An 11,233-nucleotide genomic window follows, 5' to 3' on the forward strand; every position below is an offset into this window, starting at 1 on the left:
TGATGTGTATTATCTCTCAATTTTTCTTTATAAAAGATGGCTAGTGTCCGTCCTATATCGTAGGTCTACTGCTCCCCTTTCTCACCCTCTCAACCCTTACCAACCGACACTATATCGTTCATCCCACATCTCTATCAACTTCTCGCCCAAGCATCATATATATCCTTGCCTATTCACTGCCAATACACTTCTTGCCCTAAGATGGGATCATCCAATAAGAAGCCATCCGGGGTTTCTTACGCCATCGTTGTGGACAACCGCACAGCATCAACAAATCCCCATGACACTATGTCTTCTCATAGGGGAACCCCGAATCTGCGGACAGGTTCAGACTCTCAAGCCTCCAGCAGCACCTTTCCAAGGGTTAGGCATGAGGAATGTCGATCCCCTCAGGCTGGTGAGTAGAAACTGCAGTGATAATAGTAGTTGCACTTGTGTGGCTAACTTAATCCAAAGGAGACTATAAAGTCGATATGCACCATCGGTCTGATGTCTCCATCTATAACCACCACGGATCGGGACATGAAGACCAAGCCCCACATCCCGAATACAGAAGCTCTAGCAAGAAGGAGGAAAAGAAATCGTCTACTCGACGTTAGGAATGCCCCAGCATTTCAACAACGTATTCGAATGCGCGTGCAATTCAAATGGGGCGTTTGGGGATTCTATAGAGTGGGCTGGCCATCGGGATCGTGGATTCTTGCCAACACGGCATAGCAAGACCATATTAGAATCCGGTCATTAAATAACAAGACGGTATTGCCTCGGGGCTTCTTTTAGACTTGTATAGTTGCCTAGTGGTTACTGGCAGGATTTACATTAGTTCATACATAGCTAGGGTATGTAGCCTATGTAGCCTGTGTAGTGTAATCATATATTCTCGCAAGTTATCCTTCATAAGCCACGTGTACTCGCTGTGTTGAGGCTGGTAGACTTGAGGTACCTAGGTATGTAGGTTAGGTAATTCTGCATAATGCAGGAACATTAATAGCGTGTCATGCATGTCCAAGTGGTCTAGAGTAACCGTGACAGTAACACAGCTGGTGGATCTCATCTATGAGGGCCATCTTCATGGGATTTATGGGAACCCAGTACGATTTCTTCAAGTTTCTTTTTTAGTTTATAGGTTCCGCGCACAATTGCTTTCACATGCACTCGTGAGGTAGATGCCTCCTTCTCCGAGCTCGCCTAGATCTCGCCCAAATCTCAGCCTCGGTGATAGTCGTCGCGTTCATCCTCGAAGTAATGCGACATCTCTATTCCAGAGTTGTTGTACCCACATTTGACATAAAAGGGTTCATTGCGCGGGCCGCAGTTGAGGATATTCTTGTAGCATCCCAAGTTCATAGCTACAGCGTCCAGGGCCTTGATCATCTTCAGACCAAGGCCTTTGCCCTGATGCTCCTTAGTTACGGAGATCTCTTCCACATGGCCACATTTGCCCCGCTCGTGAATGCTACCAAAATGAGACTTCTAAATGACGGTTACGTTGTTGACAGCGGGGGTACGTACAATTTCTTCTCTACTACTAGAGCACCCGTTCCAACAATACGGCCCTCGTACTCGATTACTGCAAAGTAATAGGTGCCCTTGGCTTCTAACATCTCATCATACCTCTCAAGGAAGTCAGCCTCGTCGACATCTCCGATCCATGTAAGCACTCGCAAGCAGTCGAAGAAGCCTTTGTGATAATCCCCCCTTTCTAGCGGTCGAATTACGAAACCGTCTGGGAAAGAAGCAGTGATATCGGATGAGAGAAGGGATGGTGAGAAGAGCACTTGTTTGTCGCTCATGGTTTACAGAGTGAAACTATAGGTGGAAGAGATTGAGTGAGGCCTTAATCCAAGTGAATTTATGATCAATTAACTTATACTAACCCTATGTACCTAGGTACGTATTAACCTAACCTAGTTATGTACAAACTTGAAGTGCAATGTGGTTAGAACCGTTATGTACTAGGTGGGGTAACTATTTAGGTACTGCATGTGATATTGAATTTAGCCATTACTAATCTAATTAGAACCAGTGACGTACATACAGTAAGTCCCCCTATTTATTTATCTCATCTTATCTCATCTCCATCTCCATCCGCATACTTCGTACTCAACCTATTTACATATATGCTGTAAACGAACACACTTACCAGTTATGTCTGCTTCTATAACCCCCAGGCTTTCCCTTTTTAGCTATCAAAGGACTTCAGCAATTCTGGAAGTGCGTTCGGACTACTCTCAAGATACCCGAGGTCCACCAGTGTATCTATCGATCTTCGTGCATACTCAGTTGCTGTCTGCATGTCTCCCCCTTTCCAGTACAGTCGCCCTATAATCTCGTATTGGCTTGCGTAGAGTGGTGTCAGTTCTTCAGCTCGCATAAGCTCTAACACTTCTTTTGTAAGCTTGACTGCTTTTCTCCCATCCCGCGCTTCGACCGCCTCTAACACTTCTTCACGCATCGTCTTGATCTTTGTCATACGATAATCCGAGGCCGCTGTTTCGACTTTGGATGCGGTACAGAGCGCGCATTCGCAATTGAATCCCCATTTTTTCAATGCTCTTTGTCTTTCTACCCTAGTCTTTCCCATCGGAACGTCTGTATTTGGGTACGCGAAGGATATCGTTAGCAGCAGATCCAGGATACCACCGAATGAACAACTTATCATACAGGTGATACTAATCTCCTCTCCGGGCTCAATGTTTCTCAGGGCCACAACGCTGACCGCTAAGCTCGTCGGCGTAAACCTAATAAAAGCGCTAAGGGTGAAGGGGCGCGGTCTTTCAGTTATTGTCTCACTTCCGAGGTCATAGATGCTGCTTACTTTGGGCGGCACGCGTGATTGATCCTCTACCAGCTCCTTATTAGTATTCCCATCATACGCATAGGAGAGTTGGAATGCCTACAGAGACGCTAGGGTAGAGGGCCATGTGAGGTTCGCCAGATAGGGGGTATGAAAACCCATTTGTTCTCAGTACATCCTCCATGATGTCAGCTGAAAAGGCACTGCTACGTGCCAGCTCGAGCACACGATCCGGGTCCAGTAGCTGATCAGCAGCCCTATGAAGTAGATGATATCCCAGCTCTCGTTTCACCGACGTTGGGAAGTCTAGGTCTACAATCACCGCAGCCCAGTCCGCCATAATCACTTCGGTGCGGTTGATTCGACGTGTCGTAACCATCCCCTTCCCTTTTCCAGGGATTTCAACCACTCTGTATCCAGTCTCTGCGCTGCTACTGGTAAGTGACTTTGTGTGGATGTAGCCCGAGTCATCCAATATTTGGATGCTATTCGCCGCAGTTTCGGGGGTCGTAATAATGCTGACGCCTCCATTTCCATGCCGTGAATTGGTGAATACGCAATACCTAGTTCCTAGGGATTTCCCATCATGTAAACACTCTGGCGGATGCGTCCAGGGTGACCAGTCGATGGGCCGGCTGGCAGTGCTCTCAATTGGGCGCGGGCATCCCAACTGCCCTGCCGATTGCAGTCCCACCGGACTATCTGATGGGCATTGTTTATCGATGGCGGTTGAAGGATAGCTATGAGATAGGGCGTACGGGCTCAAGAGCAGAAGCAGCCCCACGGCGTAGAGAGTGTGGGCGAAGAAATTAGCTAGGATACGCATCTTTGGTCAGCATCACATAGGATGGCAAAAGTATTGAGTGGCATGTCGAATGATCTGCCAGTAACACAGCTCATTATAAATATTATATCTACGGAGCCGATCTTCACTCCTCGTGGCTGAGGTACACGTTGCTGCTCTCAGACTCAAGTTCATTTAAGTCTAGGCGGAGGCCAAGTAGCGAAGCGCCTATTGAGCTAGATCGATCAACATTTACATCAAAGGCAGACAGGATTGGCCAAGCGAGGCCAAGCGAGGCCAAGCAGCAAGTACGATGGTTCAGTTCTCCATCAGATCATTATGATCCATGTGGAATCTGTTCAAATAGGACAGTATCTTCTTTCATTCAACATATGTCAGTCGTCATTTCTATACAGCTTAGGAGATTCTCAACCCCTAAAGACTACATAATTATCAACTAACCTGGGCATTAGGTAGGTAGGTAGGTGCGTCATTCTAAGTCAACACAACCGCTCACATTTCCATACATCCTTCACTATAAGTCACCTACTTGAGTCTTCCATGAGTTTTCCAGCCAATATAACCGTCGGGCTTATATAGGATCCGCGGAGCGGTTAGAAATGAAACAATGCGCCATTTTGGCCAAGCAGATCACCAGGCTCCGGCTAAATAGGCGGGAGTATGAGAGCCATAACTACGTATCAGATCCATCTGCTCTTTTCCAGAATAGGTATCCCCAGCTCCTTGCCACTAGGATAACTACGCACTAGGTAGTCAAGATCTTCCCATGTACAACTCCCATTCACTATACATCCCACATGACTCCGAAATAGCCTTAACGGCTATTAAAGACATAAAGTTTTTCTCTGTACGTATTGTGGGATAATGCTTAGTGTATTTAGATGAGTTGTTGGAAATGGTCTTAATACTTATGCAATGAAAGAAATCAACAAAAGGCCACTTCTTATGTGTTCCGCCTATGCTAGATATCTCAATACTCAGAATTTATAGACTTGATCCTTCCGATATCCAAGTTCCTCCAATATACCCGACTTTCGCCAGCCACCCACGAGAGCGCTTTCCATCTGTGGCGGACCGCATACAAACACCTTGCAATCGTCTGAAGCTGGTGCGACCTCCTTGAGTAAGTCCTTATCAATGTACCCCTTTCGAAACCGTGAGTTTTCCGTCGGTTGGCTTATGGTGTACACAACCTTAAACCGACCTGGAAACTGTGCCTCGTACTCACTAAATTCTTTCCTCAGTAGCAAATCACCCTCCGTATTCACACCAAACACGAGTGTGATCTTAGTCTGATCTTGGGGGTTTTCGAAAATGCCTCGAATCAGTTGGTAAGCTGGGGTGATGCCGGCTCCCCCAGCAAGAAGCATGATATTTGAGTGCTCATTTGGGCTCCATTTGTAACCCGGAAGGCGGGTCACAAAACGTAAGGAATCTCCTGGCCGTAATGAATGCAAGTAACTGCTTTGTTTACCCTTTGGATATCGTTTCACTAGGAACTCGAGAACACCTGGCTCATCTGCCGAGAGTCAGACTAAGTTCACTGATGGGAAATAGAAGAGAAGCCACACACCTAAAGAACTTATCGGAGTGTAGGGGCGCAAAACGGGCAACGCGCTACCCTTTGGCCAGGAAAATGTTAGGAGCGAGGCTTTTCCGAGGTAGTCAGCATTTACCGAACGAATGGTAGGCTCATCCCTATCGTTGTGAAACGGCCCGACTCACAAGTCAAGCTCAGCCCGCTGACGGCGTTTGGCTCAGGTAGTTTGAAGCGCAACCGCCTAGTGTTATGGTTTATGTCTTCGGTACTTTCTAGCTGAAGAGACAAGAAAGCTGGGCCAGTGCCAAAAGTCGGTTTTGGGACCCCAGAGTCTGCGTGGATCGTATTTCTCGTATACATGTAGATTCCGATACCCATCCCAGCAACCGCAACACCAGTTAGGCCCCGGGTTAGACGAGGTGCGATAAACATTCTGGTGTCCATTTTTAGGTATTGGGGGTTTTTTTTGGGGGGGTTTTTTTTTATCCTCTCGCTGATGTAGCGTGATGAAAAGGGGAGGTGATGCTGAAAAATAATAATGAGGAGAGAATGAGAATGTTGTTGTATGTTATGTAGTGAGACAGGCGGACTTCCCCTAAGTCCTACGCAGGATTGGCAAACATACATAGGCACACGACAATGCAAAACAGCTCAACGTGATATTTCATTTCGGTACTCGGGGCTAAACCACACATACCCAAGTCCGAGTCCGAGCCCGAGTCAAATAATTTAATTACGTCAGCTCGGCGTGTAAGTACATTGTGTACGACCGTACGACCATGTCGTACACACAAACACGATGTTATCTTATATGAAATCTTCAGATACTCTGACATCCTTCGAGAACCATACCTTTCTAAGAGGCAATAAGAACAACAGGCTCACCATTGCTAACACTAACGCAGACATTTCCGCTTGCGTCTGAGGTATAAGTTCCAGTGCCAAACGTATTGTTCCATGACCTGTTGTTAACCCGTGTGTTAAAGCAGTGATTGGAAGTTGATCCAAGGCCGCTGTTGGTAGTAAGAACGACAAGGTTTCCTCCAGCCCTGCTCCAGGCGTATGCGGTATCTGCCACGTACAAGTGGGTTTGGTCATTGCCGGCAAGACCACCGGCGGACTTCCTAGCCGCAGAGAGTTTCGAGATGGCCTTGTACATTTCCGACTGGGTGTTGAAACTATTACGCCAAAGATCTTCTCGGTTGGCAGGATCAGCCCCGCCCGAATAGCCTTGCTCCGTACCATAGTACACGATGGGAATCCCTCTGGCAAGGATAACATAGGCAAGTGCATTCTTGAGGAGTGAAATATCATTCTTCGAATTCAACCACCGGGCGTTGTCGTGGTTATCTAGAAACGAGCCAAGTGCTGCTGGGTCGGGGAAGATTGAGCTAACCTGGTTGAACATGTCGACCATGGCCTGGCTCGATCCCTTTTGCTGGTAAAAGTTGTTCATTGGGTAATACATGGGGTAGTTTAGTAGCCCCGACATTAGACTGGCATAACCCGAGACATAAGTTGGGTTACCATCAAAGACCTCACCGATGGTATAAACCCCAGCAGCGGAAGAGAAGCCAGGCCAAAAGTCCTTCTCCACGTGCTTGACGGTGTCGATCCGAACGCCATCGAAGCCATACTCTGTTACCAGCCAGCTGACCCAATCTTGGTAGAGCTTCCGAATGTCGGAGTTCTGAGTATTGACGTCGGGGAGGCCCGCGATCCAGCATGTCTCTATGCTATTCTGGTTAGAGTAGTTGATTTCGCATTGTGTGTGGTAGGAACTCTGTTGGTTCAGTGGTGCCGGCTTATGATCCGAGATAGCGACTGGTCCTACATGGTTGGCCACTACGTCCACCATCATCAAGATTCCCTTTGAGGTTTCAAGTTAGTAAGATGAGCATCCAACAGGCCATCCCCAGAATATGGTGGGGATCCCCAAGTAATATACCTTAGCATGGGCCGCCTGGACCAGAGCTTTCAAGTCGCTCGCAGTACCATAGTTAGAGTTGATGCCGTAAAGGTCTGTAGCCCAATATCCATGGTATCCACCGTCACTATCTAATGTTCATATTCTAGTTAGCTATCTCTGGTGATATTAATAGTAAGCAGTATGGAAGAGGTCGGAACATACTTGTTACGACAGGTGTAATCCAAATAGCATCAAAGCCCATGCCAGCGATGTAATCAAGCTTTGATTGAAGGCCTTGAAAGGTACCCCCGCAGTATTTCGAGAGGTCGCTGCATGCATTGCCTCCTGTATCCTGGCTGCTGCGAGCTACACGATCCGTGAGAGCAAAATAAATATTTCTAGATTTCCAAGCCGCTGTATCCGCTGCGGTAGCAATGGAAGTAAGGTGAGAAATAGCAAGTAACAAACCCCAGAAGGTGATCATTTTGATGAATGGTATTCTGCTTCAACTATAATAAGGGCAGTGTCCGAAAGACGAAGGATGCTGAGGCTGGAGACAGAGAGAGGGGATAGTAGGAGAGATGAGAGATGTCTATTATTATATGCCATCAACACCTATTCCAAGTACTTTATAGATTGCATGTGGAAAAGGAGGCAATAACATTACTACCGTCGTTGGTTGACGGAGAAGGAAGGTGTGAAGTTCAACATGATTGGCTTCATCTCCGTCTAACGATGCCCCCGCACCCGGCCGTTTTGATTAACGGCCCGAATTTAATTAGTACGGAGAACAAGCGCTAATACTTTAATATCGCCGACATGGCGCGCTGCTTCGTGTGTAGACTCCGATATCCTTGATTTAACTTGTCACGAGGCAGAAACTAGAAGACTTAGAAGTTAGAACAGCATTCTTGTAACGCGGGGAGCACTAACGGTTCCCCGGATATTATCTGGACTACATATATATGTAGCCGTCTTTATTCTAGCTAGCCCTTAGGTAGACCCTTGGCAATTCTTAAGTGTACGATGGCTTATGATGTCGATTTTCCAGCCGAGGTTGCAACAGTGTGATAAATCGGGGGTTCCGTTAAACCTGTGGTGTGTGTGTGTGTGTGTGTGTGTGTGGCAGTGAGACTGAGATTAAGAGTCTGTACCTAGAAAATGTTGAAAAGATCTAATTATAAAGCTTAAGCATAACTTGAGAGAGCTATAGAAACATGAAATTGACAGGCTGGGCTTGTTACGCGCGCCGACGCGCTCTGGTTCTGCTTTCCTAACTTCTTCTTCAAGTCTAGTCTAAACCATACCATCTATTAGCCATTGGATGAGATGCACCGGGCCAAGGACTGTTATATCGAGTTTAAACCAATGGATTATGTAACTATGAACATGTGATCAAGCCCAAAGCGCGTAAATTATCTAAGAAATTATTATGAAAAAAAAGGGGTATTTGTAACTATAGAGCAACATTAAATCCGCAGTACTACCTAATCTCCCACACAAATTGGGTGCGCGCACAAGTACCTCTGCCACAGCCAATTCTGTATCGTGTCCTGAATCAAGGTGGTAACGCAGGTGGCCCATGCGCGGTACCGGTCGCAACTTGGAACTTGAATAACTTGGGCAATCCGGGCCGTACAAACGTGCAACCGGAATCAATATGATCCTTGGATTGAGAGCTTCAAATTAACATCTTCAATCAAAGATTTGAGGATGGCTTGGATGGGTTGCAATTGATTAACAACTTGGTGTGTACTGGAGCCGCCGGAGCTGCGCTACTAGCGCCATACTGCGGACAAAAAGCTAAGTACTCCTACTGCGGATTTAGTGTTGCTTTTAATTAAAAACTTAGCTTTTTTTAATTTTTTATTTTTAAAATAATTAAATTATTGAGTTTTACTATTCGTACCACCTCTTTTTGCTATCGGGGCTTATCCGTACACCTAATACATCCCTTAAAACCTTAAAACCTTAAATCCAGGGCTAATCTAGCGCCCCTAGCGCCCCTAGCGCCCCCAGCTGCCCCCATCAATTCAATCCAAATAACTTTTCAACCACATGTCGCACCATGGTGCAACCAAAACCAATTGAAAGCGCGTCCAATTTCGAATTGATTGATATAGCTCTCGAACTGTGGCGATACTCGGTCGCAGCGTTATTCAAGAAAGTGATGGCAGCCCGGGAGGCACGTGACAGCCCTTAGGGCCACACTAAGGGCCCTTAGCGCCCTTGGACCCTTTAAACCCAAACCTTATTCAACAGTTTCAACCTTGAATAACTTCTCAATTACATGTCCCACCACGATGCAACCAAATTCAATTGAATGAGCATTTGATTACCAATTGATTGATATAAACCCCGAACAGAGGCGATATGTGGTTGAAAAGTTATATTGGTAATTGTATCGAGGGGGGTCACGTGGCACTCTTTAGCGTGGCCCAGGCGGCTCTAGGGCTCTTAGGCGGCTCCAAGGGCCCTTAGCGTGGCACTAAGAGCTCTTAGTGTGGCTTTAAGGGTGATCACGTGCCACCCAGGATGCCACGTATTTACTTGAATAACTCTGCGACCACCTATCGCCTCAAATTGAGACCTGTATCAATCAATTGGTAATTGAATGCGCTTTCATTTGAATTCGGTTGCATGTTTGTAGCTATATGTTTCAGAGAGTTATTTGGATTGAATTGATGGGGGCAGCTGGGGGCGCTAGATAAGGCCCGGATTTAAAGTTTTAGGGGATGTACTGGGTGTACGGATAAGCCCCGATAGCAAAAAGAGGTGGTACGAATAGCAAAACTCAAATTATTTATCGAAAACATTAAAAGTGTTATTAATTTATATTTCGATTAAATTAAAACGTTTATTTAATTTTATAATAAATAAATAAAAATCGTAAATTAATATTTTTATATTAAATTATTTTTATAAAAGTGAAATTAAATAAAATTAATATATTAATAAAAATATATTTAATTTAAAGCTTAAAAAGTGAAAAAAAAAGTTATTTTTATTTATTAATACTTAATAATTATAAAAGTGGGACCAGGTAAAGTTAATATGCAAATAAGAATATATTTAATTTAAAGCTTAAGAAATAAAAAAAAAGTTATTTTTATTTATTAACGCTTAATAATTTTATATTTTATAAAAAAAGATTATATAATATTTAAAACATTAAAGCTTATGAGATTTATAAGGCTTAAAGGGCCTTATAAGGTTTTAAAGCTTTATAATTATTCCCTTCTTTTAAATGCGATCGTTTTAATTATTATCTTATATATTTTCCGATTTCGTTTTATGTTTCTTTTATTCCTTTTTTTTTTGTTTTTTTTCGAAAAATTAAATTTTTTTTATAAGTTTTCCATATTATCCTTATTTATTTATTAATTATATTCTAATAACCATTTAACCCATTTAATTAAATATAACATTTATCCTTAATATTTTCTTTTTTTAATAATTTTTTCTACTTTTTATTCCTTATTATCGTTTTTTAATTTTAACATTTATAAGAAATCTAATAACTTATTTCCTTTTTTTTATATATTAAAATTTTAATAATAAAACGGAAAATATATAAGTCTTGCTATCCGCACCCCATAAAATTACTATCAGAACTTATCCGCACCCCAGTACATTAAAAGCTTAACGTTTAAACATCATTAGTCCAAACTCTCCACCTAGCTTCAATCAAAAGATCTAACATAACTTCCATTTTAAGACTTTAATTAAAGCACATTTAATATCGTTCAAATTAGCTCAATTAAACAGCCCAAATGATATATGTTTCAAATTGATGCAATTAATGGTTACAAAATTATTTGAATTCAAAAATCAAAAAACACCTTAAAAATGGTACAAATTAAAGTAGTCCATGCATCGCGTAATGCCAGCTAGCGCTATACTAACGGCAAAACATCTATTTCACTCTTTTCTAAATAACTTTATAATTACTTATCGCGTCAATTTGAAACATATATCGTTTAAAAGCTCTAATTAAGACAATTCTAATAACCTTAGATACACCTCAATTAGATTCCTAAGTCTAAAATTATATTAGATTTATTAATAAAAGCTAGGTAAAAAACTCAAACCAACGGCCCTTAAACGCTAATTTTTTATGTACTAAGGTGCGGATAAGCTTTGATAGCAATTTTATGGGGTGCAAATAGCAAAACTCAAATA

General features: G+C 43.4%; 5 protein-coding genes across 5 annotated transcripts; 1 reads left to right on the forward strand and 4 right to left on the reverse strand.

Annotated features, from left to right (window-relative positions):
• Positions 1-201: 201 nt before the first annotated feature.
• GGS25DRAFT_525605 (uncharacterized protein) lies at positions 202-599 on the forward strand (the record flags this gene model as incomplete). The annotated part of the gene is made up of 2 exons (XM_049264825.1): positions 202-397; positions 457-599. The coding sequence occupies 2 exons, from the start codon at positions 202-204 to the stop codon at positions 597-599; spliced, it is 339 nt and encodes a 112-aa protein (XP_049113227.1).
• Positions 600-1,206: 607 nt separating this feature from the next.
• GGS25DRAFT_525606 (acyl-CoA N-acyltransferase) lies at positions 1,207-1,793 on the reverse strand (the record flags this gene model as incomplete). The annotated part of the gene is made up of 2 exons (XM_049264826.1): positions 1,207-1,456; positions 1,513-1,793. 2 exons carry the CDS (start codon positions 1,791-1,793, stop codon positions 1,207-1,209), a joined length of 531 nt encoding a protein of 176 aa, XP_049113228.1.
• Positions 1,794-1,890: 97 nt separating this feature from the next.
• GGS25DRAFT_534740 (SET domain-containing protein) lies at positions 1,891-3,623 on the reverse strand (the record flags this gene model as incomplete). Its single annotated transcript, XM_049265807.1, has 2 exons — positions 1,891-2,842; positions 2,901-3,623. 2 exons carry the CDS (start codon positions 3,621-3,623, stop codon positions 2,183-2,185), a joined length of 1,383 nt encoding a protein of 460 aa, XP_049113229.1. The 3' UTR covers positions 1,891-2,182.
• Positions 3,624-4,448: 825 nt separating this feature from the next.
• GGS25DRAFT_507774 (NADH-cytochrome b5 reductase) lies at positions 4,449-5,783 on the reverse strand. Its single transcript, XM_049262419.1, has 3 exons — positions 5,328-5,783; positions 5,176-5,253; positions 4,449-5,121 (listed from the first exon to the last, which is right to left on the reverse strand). Exons 1-3 carry the CDS (start codon positions 5,767-5,769, stop codon positions 4,580-4,582), a joined length of 1,062 nt encoding a protein of 353 aa, XP_049113230.1. The 5' UTR covers positions 5,770-5,783; the 3' UTR covers positions 4,449-4,579.
• A 215-nt stretch (positions 5,784-5,998) lies between these two features.
• GGS25DRAFT_525609 (glycoside hydrolase family 13 protein) lies at positions 5,999-7,535 on the reverse strand (the record flags this gene model as incomplete). The annotated part of the gene is made up of 3 exons (XM_049264827.1): positions 5,999-7,012; positions 7,091-7,200; positions 7,274-7,535. 3 exons carry the CDS (start codon positions 7,533-7,535, stop codon positions 5,999-6,001), a joined length of 1,386 nt encoding a protein of 461 aa, XP_049113231.1.
• Positions 7,536-11,233: the final 3,698 nt, after the last annotated feature.

Source organism: Hypoxylon fragiforme (genome assembly GCF_022984875.1).
Source record: "Hypoxylon fragiforme strain CBS 206.31 chromosome Unknown GGS25scaffold_9, whole genome shotgun sequence".
In the NCBI taxonomy this organism is placed as follows: Eukaryota; Fungi; Ascomycota; class Sordariomycetes; order Xylariales; family Hypoxylaceae; genus Hypoxylon; species Hypoxylon fragiforme.